The 23,509-nt window shown below is 50.5% G+C and overlaps 1 protein-coding gene across 4 annotated transcripts; it reads right to left on the reverse strand.

The window, feature by feature from the left end:
- Positions 1–3,788: 3,788 nt before the first annotated feature.
- RFX5 (regulatory factor X5) lies at positions 3,789–23,222 on the reverse strand. 4 transcript variants are annotated; one of them, XM_065574773.1, is made up of 10 exons: positions 23,128–23,222; positions 20,776–20,910; positions 18,046–18,079; positions 17,424–17,506; positions 16,835–16,957; positions 15,870–15,986; positions 11,932–12,013; positions 10,817–11,015; positions 5,863–5,960; positions 3,789–5,304 (listed from the first exon to the last, which is right to left on the reverse strand). In XM_065574773.1, the coding sequence occupies exons 1-10, from the start codon at positions 23,205–23,207 to the stop codon at positions 4,006–4,008; spliced, it is 2,250 nt and encodes a 749-aa protein (XP_065430845.1). In that variant the 5' UTR covers positions 23,208–23,222; the 3' UTR covers positions 3,789–4,005. The 4 variants fall into 4 exon arrangements, with proteins under 4 accessions (XP_065430845.1, XP_008168560.2, XP_008168559.2 ...); XM_008170338.4 differs by lacking the exon at positions 23,128–23,222 and adding an exon at positions 22,829–23,119 and having other exon boundaries at positions 20,776–20,906; XM_008170337.4 differs by lacking the exon at positions 23,128–23,222 and adding an exon at positions 22,829–23,119.
- Between the last annotated feature and the right edge of the window lie 287 nt (positions 23,223–23,509).

Genomic DNA, 23,509 nt, shown 5'->3' on the forward strand with positions numbered 1-23,509 from the left:
TTTTAAAGTCACACCCTACTTTAATCCTTCGTTGTGTGGACGGGTACAGGGTTAATTCGATTTAACGCTGCTAAATTTGACCTAAACTCGTAGTGTAGACCAGGCCTTTCATGTGTAGCCAGACTCTGCAGGTTGGGCTCGTTACTCACTGTGATAACTACCTGGATTCTTTATCTTGCTAGTGTCCAGAGGAGGTTAGTAAGGAAGCCTCTGCCCCAATCTAATAGCTTGAGGCTCTCTAGGAAACCCAGAGATGAGTGATGAGAAGGAGGGGAAACTCCGTACCAGAGGAAGAAAGTGACTCCACCTGCTGGATCCCCTGGGAACCGATTCTGGGCTCCCTGCTGTTCATAAGCATTTGTTTGTCTAATGCAACGGTGGAACCTGAATTCAAGGAATCACTTTTCATGCTTTTTTAGACCAAAACCTGGTTCTCAGATCCACAGGGGGAGCCTACTCACCGCTACTCCGCTCTCCTGCTTGGGCAAAGGCTGGAAGAACAGTTTCCAGTCTTCCCCCCCGCTCCCTCCTCCCCCCCAATCACCTCCATGCAGGACAGTATGGAGGACTTTATTCATGATGCAGACAAAACATCATTTTCACTGGTTTGATGTAGCCCCCACGCTGGGGCTAGCGGCAAGTACAGGGGCACCAGATACTAAGCACCCCTCTGCATGGCAATGCTAGAGGCTGTCTAATGCATTTGGAGAACGATTGCTCAGCCAGCCCATCACTTAAATCTCCTGTGGAGCAATGAGACACCTGGGGAGGGTGTATCAGACAGAGAGAATCTGAGAGGTTCCTCCTTATTCCCGCTGTTAGCTCTGAGCGCAGGCCGAGCTGGCTGGTGGTGGAAATGCCAGCTGTTCAGCTATACCAGCGCTTCCCGCTCTATGCGGCTGGGGAAGATGCAACAGTGCTAGGGGATAAATAAAATGTGAATGCAGACAGGGCCTGGGTGGGCACGAAAGTTAGTGAAACAGGGACATCAGGAGAGCGAACACTGAGCTAGTGAGAGGGGTGTAATCATTTTTTTTTAGGGTGAGGCCTATTTAACTCCAATGACTAACTAACAGTTTGGATACAGGACATCTTTGTTAAAGAGCTAACATCCCACATCTTTCGGTTAAGGGAGAAACCTCCTCGCAAAACCCGGGCAGACTGGATTTGACATCCCTGATTGTTCCTAGGATTGAAAAACAAGAGATGCCTTCTCTACGCTCTTGTTCTGCACAATCAAAGGTTGTGGGGGATTCTCCATCTTTTTTAAATCAAGATTGGCTGACCTGCTCTGGGAATTAGTTTAGGGCCTGTGTTAGGCAGGAGGTCAGGCTAGATCAGTGGTTCCCAAACTGGGGTTCGCAGAACGTTACAGGGGGTTCGCCAGAAAAATTTCACTAATGGCGGACAGAGGACCCTGGGCATTGGAGACAGCAGGTGGGACCCGGTTGCAGGACAGACACCCCGAGCCCCAGGGAGAGTGGAGCTGGGCAGTTGGGGCTGGCAGCCCGAGCCCTGCCACCGTGAGCGGGGGAGCCGGCAGCCTGAACCCCAGCCCGAGCCCCAGGGAGAACAGGGCCAGGCAGTTGGGGCCGGCAGCCTGAGCCCTGCCCCCATCAGCTGGGGAGCCGTCGGCCTGAACCCCAACCTGAGCCCCAAGGAGAGTGGGGCCGGGCAGTTGGGGCCGGCAGCCTGAGCCCTGCCCCCGTCAGCGGGGGAGCCGGCAGCCTGAACCCCAAGCCAAGCCCCAAGGAGAGCGGGGCCGGGCAGTTGGGGCCGGCAGCCTGAGCCCTGCCCCTGTCAGCGGGGGAGCCGGCAGCCTGAACCCCAACCCGAGCCCCAGGGAGAGCGGGGCCGGGCAGTTGGGGCTGGCAGCCTGAGCCCTGCCCCTGTCAGCGGGGGAGCCAGCAGCCTGAACCCCAACCCGAGCCCCAGGGAGAGCGGGGCCAGGCAGTTGGGGCTGGCAGCCTGAACCCAAGTGCTCTGTGGGGGGCTGGCAGCCCGAGCCCCAGGGAGAGCAGGGCCAGGCAGTAGGGGCTGGCAGCCTGAGCCCCGCCCCCATCAGCGGGGGAGCCAGCAACCCGAACCCCAGCCCGAGCCCCAGGAATTTGCCAAATGTCATCTAAAGCCAGAACCACGGCCCTCCTTGTTACCACCAGCCACAACCTCACCCGAAACTAGAGGTGGGTGAAAATACCAAGCATTTTTCACAGAACCTTTTGAATTTTTTTCACATTTTTCAAAATTCCCCCCAAGAAAAATTTACAAAAAACTGAAACGGAAAAATGGTCCATTTTCAAAAACTGTTTTCATGAAACATTTTCTGATTTTTGAAAACCAAAAATGAATTCATTTTTATTAGAAACCATTTTTTTTTAAATAAAAGCCAAAAAAACATTTTACAGAAACGTCTTTGGTTTCTGGTTTTTCTATGTTCATTAAAAAAAGTTTAAATTAAAAATATTTTTCAGAGGTTCATAGATTCCGGGGCCCGGCCGTTGGGGCATCCATCACACTGAGGAAATTTAAACTTAAATCCCTGAAAATATTCATTTTTAGGAGGGGGTTCACGAGATTTCACAATTTAGTGAAAGGGGTTCGCGGCCTGTTAAAGTTTGGGAACCACTGGCCTAGATGGTCACACTGACCCCTTCTGGCCTTGGAATCCATTACACCCCAGACAGCAGCAGGAGAGCCCAGTTTTGTAACGGCCACCTCTCTTTGAGCCCTTTCAAGCAGAGATCTTTGCTCCCTAGTCCCAAGGTGGTTTAGATTCATAGATTCCAGGGCAAGAAGGGGCACAGGCCAGAGACCCTCATGCATCCAGCTCATTGCTTAGGTTAGTGATGCTCGTGGGCAGATCAAAACACGGACCAAAAGGGAGAAATTAAAGGTGAGACATCACAACAACAACAACGATGTAGTCATCCAACGCTTGAGCTTTAAAATCAAACCTGGGATCAGCGGGAACACCAGCTTCCATCCTGCGGGGTGCTTAGCGCCTGCAAGCTGGGGCAAAAACTCCCTCTAGATGCAAGACTGGCGGTGTACCCCAAAAACCTCTGATTTCAGCAGCACAAGTGATGCTGCGTCGGGGTGAATGGCGTTAACTCCAGGGGTTTGCTTTGGGGCAGTTACACGAAACCAGCCGTGCTGTCCAGTATCCCAGAGCAGCGTGATCTACAGAGGGCACCGTGAACACGATCTCTTGGGTTACTTCTACACTACTCGCTTAACCCGGGTCTGTGGGACCTGGGCTTGTGGACTCAGGCTGCGTTTGAGCCGCCACACTGCACTGCAAACCTGGGTTTCCAATGGTGGGACCCGAGTCTTAGCCGTGTGAACTGCACTGCACTGACCGTCTGATGCAAGTCTGCGGCTCACGCTGCATCCCCACTGCAAAATGACAGGGCTTGGACCCAACGCGCAGCAGGGTTTAGACGCTGACCCACCCCCCAGCAAGGTCCTGAGGGCTCGCTGACCCAAGTCACTGGTTTGGTGTGGATGGAAGGGGGGCTGGGGCTTAAACCCGAGTTGGAGCCTGGGTGCAGTGAGCAGTGTCGACGCCCTTGCTGGCTGAGGTTGGAGAGATGTTACCCAAGTCATTTCTTGACCTGAGGGCTTCCTACTCTTCAGCTGCATCTTTTCCACCCCTGGAAGCAGCAGCCGCCCTTTCCTTCCGGAGGGGGCAGGAGTGATGGTGCGTTGGCCTGGCCTCCCAATGCAGCAAAACCAAATTGCTGGGCCAGAGGAAAGGTGACGGTTGCCGATCACAAACAAACCGTGCGTGGCAATGATTGGCTTTATTTAATTGCATGGCAACAGGGAGGGTGGGGAGGAGGGGTGTTATTCTGCAGCCCTGGGAAGGGACGGAGGCAGTTAGCAAATGAATATCATTTTTAAATCTTCCCTGCAAGGCATCCGGTTGTGGCAGAGCGCCCACTCCTGGGCGTGGGCAGAGGACGAGTTCGGCTTGCTGAGGCGTGGGCGCTGCACAGAGCGTGCTCAGGGGCGATCCGCTGTGGACTGGGGGCTGTGGAGCCTTTTGGAAGCAGGGCTGCGCTGGCGCCTAGCGGCTTTGTCCTCGCTAGCGCCGGCAGAGTGCAAACCCGCCGGCGACGACTCGTCCGAGCCAGACGCGTAGCACAGCAATTCGGGAGAGCTCCCGGAATCGGATGACTGAGCGTGGTCGTCAGGGGCGGAAATCGCTGACAGCAGGAGCAAGGCCGGGCTTTTTCCCAGGCTCTCCCGTTTGGTGTCTCCCAAGGGAGAGCGGGGGTGAGGTCTCCCCTCCTGGGGGCCGTGGGATCCTGGTACAGAAGCCTCACCTGGGTTCATCTGCACCTGCAAATCGTCCTCCAGCTCCGGCTCCTGGGCGCCAGCTTTCAGCTGGCTCTGACCACTGAACCGGCTGTCCTGGATGACGCTCACCTGGGAGGCGCCCGTGGCTCGGTCAGTGTCCAGCGAGCTGCCTCTGTTGTCAGCACCGGGCAACACTCCCTTAGCCCAGCTGTCCGGGCCCCCCACACAGAGCCCTCCCGGCTCTCCGGGACACGGGCTGGGTGACCCTCCATTCCTGCCTGAGACGAACGAGCTCCGTGATGTGCTACCCTCGTGGCCGGCGTCGCCCCCTCCTCCGGTCTCAGGGGCACCCCCCTCCTCCGCGCCGCTACATTTACCCGGCGAACAGGCCTCCACCTCATCCAGCCTCTTCCGGGGCCGACCGCGCTTCCTCTTGATGGTGGCAGCCTCACTGGGTGACTCCGGGGGGCGTTTGGCCCCTTTGGCTCCCTGCGCCTCCTGCTGGCTGCCGGCCGGCCCCTCGCTGCTTTTGGCGGGGCCGTGCCTCTCGCTGCCGCCCCCGGCTGCGCTCTTGGGGTTGGCTGGGATTTCGGCCACGGGGATGCTCACGCTGGCGGGCACGTTGGGTAGGATCATGTTGATCACCGGCACCGCTGCTTGCTGGCTGACCAGCCCCGCCGCCCCGTTCACGCCTGGCGCCAGGTTGATGGGCAGGGAGGAGGCGGTGCCCACCGGCAGCGGCAGGGCGGCCATCTTGACCGTGCCCCCGATGGGCGTGGCCGTGGCCGTGATCTTGGGCGCCAGGATGGGAGGGGAGGAGCGCACGGCCTGGGCACCCGGCGGCATCAGTCTCTCGCTGGCCTGGATGCGAGGCAGGAGGAAAGGCAGGCGAGCCACCAGGGCGTTGACTTGAGGGCTGCTCACCGGCTTGGGGGTCTCTGGGGTTTTCTTCCTCTCGGCTCGGGGCGGGACGGAGGGTTTCGAGTTATTCTCCTTTTTGTTCTGACAGGCAAAGACAGACGGACGGACATTGGCAGAAGGGGCATCACCACACACCCATACTGTGCCCATCTCCAGTGCCTCCGCCAGACACCTACACCCGACTAGGGCTCAGCGATAAGGGCCCACAGCCCCACTCCTGAGGCTACTGCCACCCCCATTTTATAGGGGGAGACTGAAGCACAGAGAACTGGACTTGCCAACGGCATGAATTCAGTGGCAGAGGTGTGAAAGAACTCAAAAGTCCTGGCTCCCAGCCCCCCAGCTCTAACCCTAGACTCCACTCCCTTCCCAGATCTGGGGCTAGAACCCAGGGGGCCTGGCTCCCTGCTCCCTCTGATCTAACCCTAGACCCCAATCTCTTTCCAGAGCTGGAGCTAGAACCCAGGAGTCCTGGCTCCCAGTGCCCCCCTGCTCTAACCACTAGACCCCACTCTTCCTTAGATTAATAGTAAGCTGAATTCCAAGCAGGGGCTGACCATACCAGCCTTTCAGCTCTTAGGGGAGGAGGGCGCTAGTCATAGTGGGAAGGTTTCTCCCCACCACCCAACACTTTCTCACCTGGGCCTGGGTTTTGACAGTGCTGTCTGATGTTTCCAATCCATTCTTCCTGGCAGTTTGTGACGGTCGAGTGTCTCGGTGGATATTTTCTGAATTTTCTATAAACAAACCAACCAACCAACAAAAAAAAAAAAATTCAGGGACTGGACTGTTCTTAAAAGAACACCCTCTTTCCCTTTAAAAAAAAAAAAAGTTCCTTCCCTTAAATTATTAGTGCTTTGAGAGCCACCGATGAAAAGCACTGGGGATTATTTATTATTATTTATTTGGGAAAAATGCATTTACTTTCCATCCTGGATATGATTTATTATTGTCACAGGCCAGGAAAGCCCCAACTCTGCTCTGCTTGACAGGTCTATACAAGAGAGCTACCCTGGTTTAATTCAGGGTTTGTCTACACTTGAAACACTACAGCAGCAGCGCTTCAGAGTAAACACTACCTACATCAAGAAGAGAGGTTCTCCCATCGTGGTGGGCAATCCACCTCCCCAAGAGGCAGTAGCTAAGTCAACAGAAGAATTCTTCCGTCAACCTAGGTACTGCCCCTCGGGGGGGTGGATGAACTACAGCGATGGGAGAACCCCTCTCATCACGGTAGTGTCTACACTGACGTGGTAAAACGGAGCAGCTGCAGCATTTTCAGTGTGGACGTGGCCTTAGTAAAACTGGTGCAATCCCCTACTTCAGTTTCAGGGTGGGTTTATTCTGGTTCCGGTTAAACCAGCTCCTGAGGGCTTGTCTCCACGTGAACGCTGCACCAGTATAACTTAAGACTGGTCTTTAAATGGACATTAAACCAGCAAGCGGCTGCGTTCACGGCTATGTCCGAAAGTGGTGGGCCCAGTTTATTATTAAAGTTGCAGGTTTGACGCAGGCACACCAAAACCGGAACTCCCCCGCATGTCCAGCCCTGTTCCCCCCTCTATGCCCCACATCCAGCCCCGCTCCCCCCACCCAGGGTCCCGGGGAGGGAGTTGCCATCACACCTCTGTGTACCTACACCACCTAGTATAATGGGGCCCTGGGGTTCCCAGGGGCGACTGTAATACACCTAATAAATGATCCTAGACGGTGCCTGTCTCAAAGACCTTATGGTCTAAATACAGATCATACAATAGAGATAATAAATAGGGATGCACCAGTATTACCGCATCAACATTAGGGCTTCGTATTGCTTTAACTAGGCCGATATGGTTAGAGCGCTACCGTTATTGGTTAGCCTAATCGAGGCGGGCGCTGTCTACACACAACAGCCGTGCCATTTTAGCCACACTGGCACAGTTCGAACGGTGCAGCTCCTCCCCGTGAGTTATACTGGTGTAGACAGTCTGCAGAGGCACTAATGAAAACTGGGCAATTGACTTCAAATGCTCTCGCTAAGGGAACGTCCCACTGAGTTCTACAGTGAGTCACAGCTGAAAGGGTTAATCTCAGGTGATGACGGGCCCCCTGCTAAGAGCAGATGGAACTTTGCCTGTGATTTCCCCAGGAGCAGCAGGACCCAGTCCTCTGTCACAGGGCGGCCGGCCCCTTTAAGGGAGATGGGTCCAGCCCCACTTGTCACATAATTAGCTCACCTCCCTAGGTGGGGAGAATGAGAAAAGTCAGGCTTCTGGGATAGAGATGAGGCAAGGAGGTGGAATGGGGAGTGGGGCTTTAAATTCTCATCTGACAAAACTAAGGGAACAATAGTCACTAAAAGGAAAATTGAACGAGATTATAAATTGTATCTCTACGGGCCGCAAAGAAGCGTAGTTAAAAAGCTTCAAATTTTTACAGGTGATATTTAGCAGCAAGTTCACACGGAAGGAGCATATTGAAAACAACAGAGACAAGGCAGAATCAACCTACTTAAAAGTATTTCTGGAACTTCCCAGGGTGGAGAGCAGCGGTATCGCTGCACAGAACGCTAATAAGACCAGTTACTGATTACGGTGCCAGGATTTCAGTTCGGCATCAAAAACCACTTTGAGAAGGCTTGACTCAATCCAAGCTCAGCAGATGGTAGCATACTGCATGTGGTGCCTTCATCACAACGCCGCTGTGAACGGCAGATAACTGGCGGTGAAATGCCCATTACTTTAAGAATGAAGCTTTTAGATGTAGCCTTTGGGGCTAACATCATTGGAAACAGTGAAGAGAAACACTAAGCTAATATATAATGAATGCTAGGAATTAAATGGTCGACGTGCAGGGCAAAAACTCAAAATGCCTCATGTAAGGAGGGTTAAAGTGTGGACAAAGGATCTTAGCATAAAGACCCAGAGGAGGTTGAAATCTATAGCTTTGGGAAAATGCATTAACATTGGAAAATTATACCTTCGGAGGTAGATACAGAATTGTCTAGTGAAACTGAAAGAGGAAAATATAGCAAATCAATACGTCTGTGATAAGTAGCGGGGAGAAATAGCTCAGTGGTTGAGCATTGGCCTGCTAAACCCAGGGTTGTGAGGGGGCCATTTAGGGATTTGGGGATTTAGTTGGGGATTGGGTCCTGCTTTGAGCAGGGGGTTGGACTAGATGACCTCTTGAGGTCCCTTCCAACCCTGATATTCTAAGATACTAACTACTGCCAAAAATGTATGCTGACGGCTCCAAAGATATGAGAACAGGAAAAGTGGGAACTGCGTTCCTGCATGTGGAATCAAGAAAGCTGTAGAGCTATCAAACTTTGGGGCCGTTTCAAAGACTGAACTGGCAGTGAAAATGCTGGCGTTAAATTGGATCATAGATGTTCGCCCAGCCGCTGTGGTCCTCCTGTCTGATTCCTTATCAGGACTCCAGGCGATCAGAAACCACTCTTCGGATAGCGGCAAGGCGCCATGTAATGAAACGTTACCGTTAACAACGGAACTGATGAAGCTGGGTGTAATCACAGTGATAGCACGGAACCCAGCGCACGAAGGGGTGGTGGGCAATGACAATGTGGCAAAAAATGCCGTTAAACACGAGCAAGTTGATTTAGACACCCCTGTAAGTAAACTGGAGTTTAAAAATCTAATTAAAAACAAGTTAACGGCAGGAAATATGGGCCCAAAGAAACAAAGGGGAAAAGATGCTGTGAAAAGGTTGTCACAAGAAGGAGAGAGAAAAATTGTTCTTCTTAACCTCTGAGGGCAGGACAAGAAGCAATGGGCTTAAATTGCAGCAAGGGAGGTTTAGGTTGGACATTAGGAAAAACTTCCTCACTGTCAGGGTGGTTAAACACTGGAAGAAATTGCCTAGGGAGGTTGTGGAATCTCCATCATTGGAGATTTTTAAGAGCGTTATACAAACCCCTGTCAGGGATGGTCTAGATAATACTCAGTCCTGCCATGAGTGCAGGGGACTGGATTAGATGATCTCTCAAGGTCCCTTCCAGTCCTATGATTCTATGAAACGTGCCCAAGAGTAGAAAATACTCATGTACTCCAAGGCCCTGAGAGAATGAGTGAAGTGGCTCTATTTAGAATTTTAACTGGTCACTGTGGCTCAAACAGTAATTTCTTTCTAATAAACAAACATGAAGACAGAACAGGAAAAGGTCCAGGAAAGAGGTGATCAACTCCTTTGGGACTGCAGAATGTACCATTGAAAGGGGATATACAGAAAGCTTTAAGTATCCAGACCTTTAAGTATCCACATTTTCACTGCAACACCTAGTAAGCGCATCAGGAAAACGGAGACCTATTAAAAGCAACACTGCAATTCTTAAAGGACGCTGGGGAAGGGGAAAGACTTGAATTATTTCTGGTGTCCAGTGCTTGGCTGTCATAGGCCAGGGCTACCCTAAAAAGTTCTGTCAAGCCAGCTACGTCGCTTAGGGGTGTGAAAAATCCACCCCTCCGAGTGACACAGTGAAGCAGACCTAGCCCCCGGCAAAGACAGCGCTAGGTCGGTGGAAGGGTTCTTCCTCCCATGGCAGTGGATTAACGTCTGCGACAAGAGAGCCCCTCCCATCGCTGTCACAAGGGTCTATGCTGAGGTGCACCAGCGGCGCAGCTGCCGTGGTTTAAGCTTTGCCAGAAAGCCTGTGAAGACTCAGAGGAAGGAGAAGGGTGACTCAAAGGAGGAGGGGGGCTGCATGAGCTGCTCTGCACGGAGCGACCCAGCCAGAGAGCCCAGGGGTGCAGCCTGCAGGCAGCAGGAGCCTGGTAGGGAGACCGGAGAGCAAGTCTGCTGCTGACGCAGTGGGGACAAGACGGCTGGAGCTGGGACACCGGACGGGGAGGGCCATGCTCCGAGGTGGCACCGAGCATTCTTCCCGTCAGCTGCTCGGCTGGCTGGCTCTTGCTCACATGCTCAGGGTCTAACCAATCGCTGCCATATGTGGGGTCGGGCAGGAATTTCCCCCAGGTCAGCATGGCAGGGACCCTGGGAGTTTTTGCCTCCTTCTGCAGCACGAGGTGCCGGGAATCTCTCACTTCATTCTCTGCCATTGCAGAGGCCTCGGGCATTGGTGCACCAGGATCCTTCCCCTTCTCTGCCTGCGGCAGAGAACTGTCTAGTCTCCTGCCGGCTGGGATACTTTGGTCTCAGTCTGGTTGCTTTTGGGGTGCGGGTGCTGGGTGGGTTGGTGGCCTGCAATACACAGGTGGTTAGGTTGGATGATCTCTATGCCTAAGAGCGTTGCGGGGTGGGAGCCAGCCGGGAGGCTGGGATGGAGGGGAGTGCTTGAGTTTCCTTGGGAATCTGAATAAACCCAGCCCCACGAAGGGGTGTTTCTCAACACACGCAGCCCTATGTCCGTTACTGGGGAGTGGATGAAGAGGAAACTAAGGCAGCAGCTAGGCTGAAGCCAGCCTGGGTAGACAGGCCTGCGGCACCCTCAGTAGCCCCAACCCTGAAACGAGCGCTGCAAGGGGAAGTCCCAATACTCCACCGAGCCCCACACTAGGCAATGGGGATCCCGCCTGCCCCCCACACACAAGCACAGGTCCTGCGGTAGGAATCCCCTTCTGAACGCCCGACCCACCTGAGACCACCATGGCCATGACCAGGTCCGCACGGTCGGAGCGCGAGCTGATGAGGTGCTGCTGGATGAGGAACTGAGCAACCTCCACGATGCTGTTGAAGGAGCGCTTGAGGATCTTCTCAGCCCAGTGGCAGGTCAGAGCGCAGGCCGCGTCCACCAGCTCGTCGTGGTACGACTGCACCAGGTCTGTCAGCTCCGACTGCATCAGGGAAGAGGAGTGAGGTCAGAGACTGGCCTTGTAGTGCTTCTGCTCCCCTCCCTGGGCACAGTCATCGGGCGCCCAAAATTCCCGGGGCGCTCCTGACGTACGCCCAGTTCTCCCGCCTGAATTCACAGGGGGTCATCATGAGGACAGCTCCCACGGATGGGTCACCTTATACGCCAACATACAAGAGCTGGGGGGGGGGGGGGGGGGGGGGGGGGGGGGGGGGGGGGGGGGGGGGGGAGAGAATCGATTTTCGGCAATGGATGCGCTGGCATTTCCGAAAAGTCAAAATCAATCCGTTTCGGGTCGAACAAAATGTTTGATTTTTGACCATTTTTAAAAGGTTAAGAAAACGATATTTTGAGCCAAAACACCAAAAGGTCAAATGTTTAACTTTTTTCTTAACCTTTTTTTTTTTTTTTTTTTAGTTTTTTTTCAGTCATAACAATTTGGCGGAACTGAGATGAATTCACACAATGGTTCCGTGTTGCCAAATCTGCATTTTTTTTCCAACAACAAAAAATGTTTTGGGTGAAGAGTTTTGCCCAGCTCTATGTACAAACCCCTCTACACTCCTGCCAGCCCCAGACATGATAGTGGGACAAATACCCCAAGATTCCCAGTGCCCACGGTAGGGGGAAATATACAACCTCCCTACTACCCTCCTATAGCCGATGGGGCTGAGCTAGGACCTTCCCATGACCAATGGCATGAAGGCAAAACAGACTCATCGCTAGATCTAAAATTCAGAGCAGGTGTGTTAGGTAGCTAGGGCTGGGGCAGTGACCTGGCAGAAATCGACTGAGACACCCCCTAACCATGAAGGGCTTTAGAGTCCATGAGCACCAGGATGGCCCACTAAAGCTCAAGAAGCCTTCACGCTAGGAGACCGTGCTTCTGGGGAACTTACAGTATCGGTAACTTTGAGGTCCAGGCTGGGCAGGGGTGGCATGCTGACCACTGTCTTCCTCCTGATCCCGCTGTAGCAATACGTTTGGCAAGGTTAAGGGATTTCAGTGGGAAGTTGAAAGGAACTAAATAAAGCTGCAAAAATGAGAAGTTAAAGCTTGAAAGGAGACTGTTTATGTCCTTAGTGTGACTCCTTCCACCTCCAGTTAGAGATCTGGGAATCACAAATCCTCTTGCTTTTCACTGCCGATGCAATTTATACTTCACTGTGCTCCAGACTAGTTCAGTCCACTTCTCAGCTCACCCAGATCTGCTCAACGCCCACCATGAGTGGAAGAGGAAAATAAACTTTCCTGCTTTTTCAACTCCCAATCTCAACTTTGACAAATATTCTCTCTGGATTTAGCCAGAAGAGGCTATTTCTGTCCCAAGATGGATTAGTAGGTCAACAATTCAGACTGGAAATGAGGCATCCCTGTTTAACAGTCAGGGTAATTAGCCATTGGGACAATTTATCAAGGGCTGGATGGATTCTCCATCACTGGGAATTTTCCATTTAAGACTGGATGTTCTTGTAAAAGATCTGCTCTTGTTCAAACAGGAATTATTTTGGGGAAGTTCTAGGGCTTGAGTTATATAGGAGATCAGACTGGATGATCACAGTGCTACTTTCTGGGCTTCAAATTTAGGCTGTCAAGCGATTAAAAACATTAATCTCGATTAATTGCTCTGTTAAACAATAATAGAATACCATTTATTTAAATATTTTTGGATGTTGTCTACATTTTCAAATATATTGATTTCAATTGCAACACAGAATACAAAGTGTACAGTGCTCACTTTATATTTATTTTTGATTACAAATATTTGCACTGTAAAAAACAAAAGAAACCGTATTTTTCAATTCACCTAATACAAGTACTGTAGTACAATCTGTCATGAAAGTTGAACTTACAAATGTAGAATTCTGTACAAAAAAATAACTGCACTCAAAAATAAAACAATGTAAAACTTTAGAGCCTACAAGTCCACTCAGTCCTACTGCTTGTGCAGCCAATCACTCAGACAAACAAGTTTGTTTACATTTGCAGGAGATAATGCTGCCCCCTTCTTATTTACAATGTCACCTGAAAGTGAGAACAGGCATTTGCATGGCACTGTTGTAGCTGGCGTCGCAAGATATTTACGTGCCTGATGCCGTAAAGATTCCTACGTCCCTTCATGCTTCGCCCACCATTCCAGAAGACATGCGTCCATGCTGATGACAGGTTCTGCTCGATAACAATCCAAAGCAGTGCAGACAGACCCATGTTCATTTTCATCATCTGAGTCAGACGCCACCAACAAAAGGTTGATTTTCTTTTTCAGTGGTTCAGGTTCTGTAGTTTCCGCATTGGAGTGTTGCTCTTAAGACTTCTGAAAACATACTCCACACCTCGTCCCTCTCAGATTTTGGAAGACACTTCAGATTCTTAAACCTTGGGTCAAGTGCTGTAGAAATCTCACACTGGTACCTTCCTTGCATTTTGTCAAATCTGCAGTGAAAATATTCTTAAAATCGAACATGTGCTGGGTCGACATCAGAGACTGCCATAACACGAAATATATTGCAGAATGCAGGCAAAACAGCAGGAGACATACAATTCTTCCCCCAAGGAGTTCAGTCACAAATTTAATTCATGCTTTTTTTTTTTTTTTTTTTTAAACGAGTGTCATTGGCATGGAAGCATGTCCTTTGGAATGGTGGCCAAAGCATGAAGGCGCATACGAATATTTAGAATATCTGGCACGTAAATACTTAACAATGCCAGCTACAACAGTGCCATGCAAACACCTGTTCTCATTTCACTGTAAGTAAGAAGCGGGCAGCATTATCTCCTGTAAATGTAAACAAACTTGTTTGTCTTAGTGATTGGCTGAACAAGAAGTAGGACTGAGTGGACTTATAGGCTCTAAAGTTTTACATTGTTTTGGTTTTGAGTGCAGTTATGTAACAAACAAACAAACAAAAATCTACATTTGTAAGTTGCACTTTCACGATAGAGATTGCACTACAGTATTGTATGAGGTGAATTGAAAAATACTATTTCTTTTGTTTATCATTTTTACAGTGCAAATATTTGTAATAAAAATAATATAAAGTGAGCAGTGTACACTTTGTATTCTGTGTTGTAAATTTCAAGTATTTGAAAATGTAGAAAAACATCTAAAATATTTAATAAATTTCACCTGGCATTCTATTGTTTAACAGTGTGATTAAAACTGCGATTAATCGCAATTAATTTTTTTAATCGCGATTAATTTTTTTGAGTTAAATCATGTGAATTCACTGCAATTAATCGACAGCCCTACTTAAAAATCTATCAGGGGTTTAAAGATGATACATTTCCTTTTGTATTAGCTTTCATTAGAGGATCCCAAAGTGTGTTCTAGAGTAACAGTACTGCCAATCCCACATGTTCAACCATTATGGGTCAGACACCCCCCAAAAAAATCACCAGATCTAAAAATAATAGTAAAATTGGGTTCTTTTTTATTTGCCCTCTGGTTTTTGAGCCTTTAGGGTTTGCATTGACAAGCTTTTCTTAGCAACTATGAGAGCTAAAAACTTGGGGTGGGGGTTGTCATAGGAAAGCCAGGTTTCTCATGGAATCACATGATTCTAAGAGCCGGGGCTTTAAGGTAACTGCCAAATACCATGAGAGTTGGCAACACTGTTTTGCTAGATATGAGAGGGGTAGCCCTGTTAGTCTGTATCCAACGGACACAAATCAGACATCAGGAATGGTAACATACAAAAGCCAGGAGGAGAACACTTCAATCTCCCTGGACATTCAATAACAGATTTAAAAGTAACCATCCTTCAACAAAAAACTTCAAAATCAGACTTCAAAGAGAAACTGTAGAGCTACAATTCATTTGCAAATGTAACACCCTTAATTTGGGCTTAAATAGGGTCTGGGAGTGGCTGGCTCACTACAAAAGCAATTTTCCCTCTCTTGGTATTGACACCTCCTCCTCAATTATTGGGAGTGGACCATATCCACCCTGACTGAATTGGCCCTGTATCTGTAATTTTCACTCCATGCATCTTAAGAAGTGGGTTTTTGACCCACGAAAGATTATGTCCAAATAAATCTGTTCGTCTTTAAGGTGCCACTGGACTCCTCATTGTCTTTGTTTTGCTAGAGCACTGGTTCTCAAACGGTGGGTCGGGACCCCCTTTGAATGGGGTCGGCAGGGCTGGCTAAGACTTGCTGAAGCCCAAGTCCTACTGCCCAGAGCTGAAACCAAAGCTCGAAGGCTTCAGCTCTGGGCGGCAGGGCCCAGGTTGCAGCCCCCGTGCCTGGGGTTGAAGCCCTTGAGCTTCAGTTTTGGCCCCCCTGCCCAGAGCAGTGAGGCTCGGGCTTTGCCCCCTCCCCCGCCCACCAGGGGCAGTGGGGCTTGGGCAGGCTCAGGCTTCAATCCCCCCTCCTGGGGTCTTGAAGTAATTTTTGTTGTCAGAAGGGGGTCACGGTGCAATGAAGTTTGAGAACCTCTGTGCTAGAGGATCCCACAACACTTTGTTAATGAGAGCTGGGAACAGAACCCAGGAGTCCTAACATGCAGTTTCTTATTTCAGTCATTCACTACCACCCCCCTCCCAGACGCCTGTCTCCCAGCCCCCCTGCTCTAACCACTAGACACCACTTTCCTGCCAGAACTGGGAATACAATCCAGGAGTCCTGCTCCCAGTTCCCTGCTCCAACCGCTCCAATCCCCTGCGGTGCTGCAAAAGGTAAGGACCAATCAATTAAAAACAAATCATTCCCATTCATTCTCGTTCTTTAAATTTTAAAAGAAGCCAACCCTGTCCACACAAAGCGAAGCTGACATCGTCCCTTTGCATGGGCTAGTTCTCTGAGGTGTAGACAGTGGTTATTTAGCGTACAAGGATATTTCGATTGTCCTCGTCCTCCCAGTCTTCTGGCTTTGATGTTCGGGAAGATCTCCCGGATGATCTTCCCGAAGTTAGCAGCACTCAGAGGGCGACAACAGAGGTTATCACAGTATCGCCTGCGGGGTGAGACAGAGAGAGGGGTCAGAGGCGAGAGAGTTTCATCCCAATAGCCAAGATCCTGCACTTGATACTATTGTCTTGGCCGTGCATTCAATTGCTTCCCTGTGGATTATCACCAGCAGTTCTGAACAGTGGGTGCTGGCACCTCTTCTAGTTAAGTCATATTACATTTATCACAGAGGGTCTTTGTAAACTCAGCCTCCGCAAACTCAACGTGATCTACTCCCTATACAGCGGGAAATCACTCTCCACCACTGAAATGCAGCCACTTCTGGGTGAAACGGCATTTTAACAGCTGCCCTACACATTACAGTCTGGTGCTACAATTCTGACTCAGGCAATGGATTTTTTGCCCAAGTAAGAACAGCAGGGTGTGGTCCTATACTGACGTGGAGGATAATATCTGGGTGTGTATCTGAAACACCATTGGGAATTAGTAACGCTGAGCATCACTAGCAGAGTTGGCATGTGGTCAGGATTATTTATTAGGTGTATTATGGTAGTCCCTAGGTATCCCAGTCATGGAGCAGGAAGGATCCCATTGCGCCAGGCGCTGTACATTATTTATTAGGTATATTACAGTAGCACTTAGGAACCCCAGACATGGACCAGCGCTAGACATTGTACATTCGCAGAACAAAGAGACAGTCCCTGCCCCAAGGAGCTGGTAATCCAGGATGTTATGGTTACAAACTGACGATGAATGAACTGAGGCTGGAAATCAAAGGCCTCCCAGCCAAGCACTGATGCAGCCAGTCCTTGCTTAGCCTGCAAGATCCAGAGGGCTTGCGACGCAAGGCCGCCGGCTGCATTGGCTCCCACTGGGCCCTGTGCGCACGCTCACTTGTAGGTGTCGTAGACATCCTGCTTGGGGAGGCACGTGTCCGTGTGTTCCTCCAGGTGATTCCGGATCCAGTTGCACGCATGCATGTGTTCAGCAGTGCTCAGGGAGCTCAGGTCCAAGCTGCTGCTCCCACGGGGTAAGCAGACATGATCAAATTAGAGACAACATTCATTAGCACAGAGACAGCATCAGTGGGGGCAGACTGAGAAAGGTTGCCAGGCCAGGCCTACATTCCTCTCTGTAGCAACTTACAGAGGCTCGGAGGCATTATTTGGAGACTCCTTCCCTCCCATACCCAGGAGGCTGGGAAGTAATATAAAATGGGTGGGGGTTAATACATGGGAAAACTGAGTTACAGTGAATCAGTGGCATCAGCTTGAAGAGAACCCAGTCATGCTGCTTAAATCACCAGGCCATGATCCCTCCGAGAACCGGCAACAGAACCCAAGGGTCCAACTGCCCAGAACTCTTGCACTCCCTTCCCAGAACTGGCAACAGTCCCCAGGAATCCTGATCTCCTCCTGCGCTAACCACTGAACCGCTCTGTAGTGAAAGACAAGGCACAATGGGATCTTGGTCTGTTCCCTACCTTTTTTCCCCAGAACTCGGACCAGACGGCAGCTGTAGGTACAGGTAGAGTTTATCGTTGTCGGAAAATTTCTGCACATCTTGCTATTGTCGGCAGGGACACGGGACGGAAGGGACAAAATGGTTAGAGACTCAAAGGAGGTGGCAAAACAACTAGATGTTCAATTACTTTGCTAATTGCCATGACTAAAAAGACTTCTTAGCAGATAAGATTCTATGACCAATAATTATGTTTGCTGCTGTGCAAGGCAAGGTAAATAAAATCGTATGCATCAGGCCATGACTTGACCAATGAAGGGGTCAGGAAGGAAGCACGCCTTCTCCCACCCCTCTATTTAGCAATACAAGGGCTGCCCGGGGGAGGATGGTCTGATTTGCTCTGAAAGATCATGCATTGCTCGCTGCTCCTCCTGGAGATCGGATCCTGGACTGACTGAACCACTGAACGGATCCATTATGGCAGGATGACAGGATTAGGTAGAACTGAGGGACTGAGTCAGTATGATGAAGCAGAGCAGCATGGGATGTTGCCATTGAGGGAAGATCCAGGGTTGACACTCACGGGCGCTGGTCTCTACACTACAGGGCTTTTAAGCAATGTAAGAGCTGCTCAAGACACTCACCAGAATGCTGTCCACTTTGTTCTGCACGGATTTGCTGTTTAAAACAGGAGAAAAAATAAAGCGTCAGTTAGGTTATGAAGCAGGACTGTACAGCACTCCCTGTGCTAAGCAGAACCACAGGGATGGAAAACACCTCTTGGGTGCCCAGCCAAACCCCACTGCTGCCTCCAGTACATTGGCATCGAAGCACAGCCTCTGTGCAGAACAGAGAAAGCTTTCATGTGCTGTAACAGAACGTCTTCTCAGTCAGCAGTTGCTTTTACATCCATCCCACAGATCCACTTCCCCGCCAAAGACGCAGCCGCTTAAGGATTAACAAACTAGGAAATTAACAGGCAAAAAGCTTTGTTGGGAAACGTTTAGGCTTGCTACGCACACACAGCCTACCTGACTCAAACCCACACGAGCAATGAAATGTTAAGCCACCTAATCGTACATCCCCTCTATTCCTCCACCCAGAGGCATATTCTTTTCCCTTGCTACAAGTACCATCCACCGTAACCCACACACCTTAACACTGCCCTGCTCGCACCAGCAGGGACAGCTTAAGGCATGGGCAAACTGGGCATGTGCCCAGGGCCCACAATGGAAAGGGGGGCCCAGCAGTGATGTGTAAGAATTTTTTTTTAAATTGAATCTATGATGAATATTGAGTCTGGAGTGATTCAGGAAATTGGATTTTCAGAGGTCAGTTGTCGCTTTGCTGCCTGCAGATGTTTTTAAATCAGCAGAACACATTCAACACTTTTTCTGTTACCGCTACATCGTGTTTTAGTTCCCAATAACATTTTCAGGCAAGAATTACTATTTATTTTCTACTGTAATGTGGTAGGGTCCCCCCTGCCCCTCCCCAAGATACACTGTGCCCGGGGGACTCTGAAGTCATTAAGATGGCCCTGCACACTCGGGGTGTGAGCCTTTTGTCACCCCCTTTACCAAACTGCCCTCCCCCAACACACCACCACTCACGGAGTCATGGTTTCTGGGCTATGTCCCAGCCTGCAAGTAGTCTCCTGGGAGTGACCCCCAAGGACCCACACAGATCCACAGAGGCAGGCCCGTGGCCTCCAAGACTGGTTCTTTAGCCCTAGCGTTCCCTGTCCCTCTCCATGGCTCCCTGGAGCGAATCCAGTCAAGCCAAACTCCTACGGGAGGCTTGTACTGGGCCTGCACCGTGCTCTCAGGGAGTATTTACAGCGACACAGGCAGCCTTTTTCGGAACAAGGGAACCATTGATAAATCACCTGGCTACAGAATCTGAATGTCCTTGGGGTAGCACAGAGAGGCAGAAGTTATGCCATAGTCCACTCTGGTTAAACCAGTGCCCTGATGAGCCAGCCAAGCTGTGATGGACTCCACCTCTGGCTCTCGTCCCGTGTTCCCTCTTTATCTCCCCAGCTCCAGGCTCCTGAGTCCCTCCAAAAGGGTCTCCCGTCCTCCAGTCACCTGACACCTTGTTCTCCAGCTCAGTCCCCGGTCCAGCCTGCGGGGATTTCCTGCTGTTAGGCGTTCAGTCCTTGGGGCATCTCTTTGTCTTGCTGGACACTCTGTTGACTTGGGTTGGTTTGAGCCAGTTCTTTACTGACTCTATTCATTGCCCCCCAGACAGTGAGGTGACACACGCCCCTCCTGCCCTGTTCCAGGAGCAGGGTTAAACCACTGGGTAGCAAGAGGGAAACTGAGGCATACCTAGGATTCATAAAAATATTACAGAAACTACCCACTCACACCTCTGCACCAAACACTCACAACAAATAGTGTCAGGAGGGGATAAACTGGTAATCAGAGTCCAGGGTCTGCGTATCTGTCTGTGTATCACTCTGAAGCCTAGAATGTTGGCTGAGTCAGCGTCACCAAATCATCACACGCTCAGGGTCTACTGAGGACCAGAGTGGGTGTGAAGTGACGGACACAGCTACAAACATGGCTGAACAGCTCTTTTTGTTCAGCGTATCACCCGGTTGAATCATCGCCGGTTACCTTCCAATTTTTAAGTTCTCTGCCACTTTCAGGTTTGTTTGTTTTTACTCTTCAGGAATTACATCCATATGACAACGTGGGCTTTCACCTAGCAAATAACAACACTGACTAGTTTTTAATATAGTGCTTTTCATCCATCAATCTCCAAGCACTTTACAAAGGAGGCCAGCGTGAAGGAGGGGAGGCTATGTCAGGGCAGAGTTAAGGTTACCATGTGTGGGCGGGGGTAGCGGTAAGGGAAAGCAGCGTGTCTGTGGGTGGAGCATGTAGGGCCACGTGGCTTGACTTTTTCTTTTCCTTGCTCATGTGGGTTTCAGTCAGGCATGTTGCATGTGGACAGCAACCCTCATTGCTCCATAGCAAAACACTTTGCCTGTTAATATTTAAAGACCTTGAGCATCATTTACGTCTAACGGACAGCTAGATGTGGGATCAGGAAGGAATTTTCTCCCAGGCCAGATTAGCAGGGACGTTGTGGGGGGTGGGGGTCCCTGTGGGCTGTGATACTTCGGTCTCGTTTCGGTTGTAGGGTTTAGCGTGCGGGTGCTGGAGTTGGCCCGTACTAATCAATCGCACACAGCACCAAGCACTACGAGATCCTGACACTACCACAATTCAAAGAGATAACAACACCCAAGGTGCAGAGCAACGCAACGTCTCCGAGGCTGGGCGGCCAGCCCCTTTCACTACCACTAAGAAAACAACTAAGAAGCCGGCCATCAAAAAGCGAGAGGGAGATGCTGCCCTTACGAGATGGTGCTCTTCAGTTTCTGTAACAGGGTGCTGGGCTCCGTGGCATCCCCTCGGGAGTTTCCAGACTGTGAGCTTCCCTTTTTAGAGACCTTGGGACCAGCTTTGTCGTCAGCCATGACATTCAGCGACTGCCTAAAAGACAAGAGCCGTGAAAAAGCAGCCCAGAACGGATTGCCCCGCAGCAGACGGCCACCCGACCGATGCAGAAGTGCCATTTGTTATTACAACCGAGCGCCTGGCCCCTTCTTCCTGCTGCTTAGAAACCTGACAGCTTAGGGTGAGTCAGGTGTCGCTGACGAGGCAGAGGTTCAAAGGCAGAGTCCTGTGTTTGTGCAGCACCTCACACCTTGTGTGCGACTGGGGCTTATAGATGCTGTCACAATACAGGGAGTCATTTTGCAATTAAATAAATGCGTGAAAATACAATTCACGCTTGTAAACCTGGTTAGGAGAGCTGGGAGCAAAGGCTGATGTCATCTAACTTGGGGGCCTAACTCTAGGGCCCCCACATCTGCATTTAGGCCCCCAAATAAGGTGTTCAGCACCCTCAATGCCCATCAACTTAAACAGAGCAGTTAGAGGGTCGCATTGCGGGATCAGGGCCAAGGAGAGGAAGCGTGAGGGAAGGAGAATCCCACTGAAAGCATGAAAGGGAATTTTGGCTCCTAATTCTGAAAGGAGAGTAGCACAGACAGCCATGAAAGGCAGAGGTGCTCCGCGTGGAGACAGAGCTCTGCCTGGAAAGAGTTCCCTAGCCTTGAATGAATGCAATAACCCCTGCCGGAATTTGACACCGGGGCCTAGATTCTTGCAAAAAGTGTCATGTGGTCATTAAAGACTCCAAGCAGTTAGGATCTCTCCCCCACACACACACTTTTCCTGGTAGGCCCCGACCTTGGAATTGGGTCTGTGGGCTTAGATTGTAAACCATTCCTACGAGTTTGTACAGCACCTAACACAAATGCTGACTGAGGCCACTGGACACTATCGCAATGTTAAACTAATCAAGAAGTAAAAAAATCCATGTCAATAATATGGACATCGAACTCAAGCTGAGCGCACTGAAGAAATAACGCTTTCTTATGTCAAGTGATTTTCCCCACAGTCGCCCAGCAAGTTGGTGGGTGTCAGCGCTGGGAACAGAACGCTGCAGTCCCAATGCCAAGTTCCCCTGTTCTGACCACTAGACCGCACTCCCTCCTAGGGCCAGGAATTGAACCCAGGAGTCCTGACACTCAGCCCCAGCTCCGACTACCTCCGCCAGACAGTGTTCTTCTTCTTCTTGTCCTATTTCCCTTCCAAACAAATAAATAACAAAAATCAAATCAAATGAGCAAGACCATAAGGTTTTTGCTGAGTTTTTCCCCTGTTTAATCCGAAAGGGAGGATTCAGCAGAGCTCAAGGAGGCTCCATTAATAACCCTGCATTCAACAGAAGACTGGAGCTAATTTAATTATTAGTTTCTACAAGAAATTTGCACGCAATGCTACAATTCTGCAAACCTCAGCTCCGGAGTAGCCTGGTTAGCTACAGATCCTATATCTAGATTTCCTTCTTCAGGGAGAGGTGCTCCCACGGAGAGGAAATCAATTAACGGCTGGAATGCCCCGGGGGGGAGTGTGGGGGGGAAAATCCCACGAAGAGGGAGATTTAAATATCTGCAGTTGGACTGGGAGCCGCAGCTTCAGACCTGCCACTTCGCGCTCTCCCCAGGCTGGGGAAATCTCCCTCCTCCGCTCTCAATTTTTATTTTGCAACCTGTGTTTCCAGATCTCATCTTTTATTTTCAACGGGGGGGGCTGAAATTTCGCACCTCCACGCGGTCCCAAGGTCGGACAGCAGCCGCAATGCCCAGACACACCATGGCCCAACTAAGACTACGGTTTTCGGTCTGGAAAAGCAGATTCTCGTGCGCTCCTTTGATGACGATTTTGCAAGACCGATTTCCTCTCTCGGGACGCGCCCGGTACTTTGTAACCTTCCCACCCCCCCGCCTTGACTATGTTGCAAAGCAAGAAAGAGATTGGGGACAAAACAAAGGCAACTCACCTACTCCCAGCTCTCCGGGTCGCAACAACCCCCCTCTAGAGCGAGGCAAATTGCCCAAGGGGCGTTTGCAGGAACGGAGAAGTAGGCACGCACCCCAGCCGCCGAGTCCACCGCCAACCTGCCCTTTCAGTCCCAGCGTTGCGGCCCCGGTTTGCGAGAGCGCCCCTGCAACATGGTTCAAGCCCCTGGCTCGCCCCCCCTTGCCAAGCACCCACTACAGGCATGGGCAATTGCAAAACAGAAAAAGAAAGTACCTAAGCACCAACTAGACTTGCAGGGGGGGGGAATAAAAAACCCACCCCAAAATCCCCTGATTGCCGGTGTGTTTTTCTGATTGGCTCACACCCCTCGGAGCTGCCCGGAGACTTTGGCCTTTCATTAATATGATTGGCTGCGGCTGGCTTTTCTACCCGGATACAAATCAGAGTTGTCTGTTGATTGGCCGGCTGGATTTCAACTCTGCCTAGTAACAAGCTGCGGATTGGTAAAGGGAGGGGCGGCTGGAGGAGGAAGTTGGGAGGGAAAGTTGCAATGCAGGTTGGTGGGAAGGTTTTGCTCACGGGGCAGCTGGGGGTCACCGCTGCAAGGGCTGTCCCCTGGCAGAGGCCGGGCCTGAGTCTGGCTGCAAAACTATGCACTGACACCACCCCATCCCTCGCTATAAAGCAGGTCTCTCTGATC

The sequence above is a fragment of the Chrysemys picta genome, chromosome 20 (assembly GCF_011386835.1).
Source record: "Chrysemys picta bellii isolate R12L10 chromosome 20, ASM1138683v2, whole genome shotgun sequence".
Lineage (NCBI taxonomy): Eukaryota > Metazoa > Chordata > Testudines > Emydidae > Chrysemys > Chrysemys picta.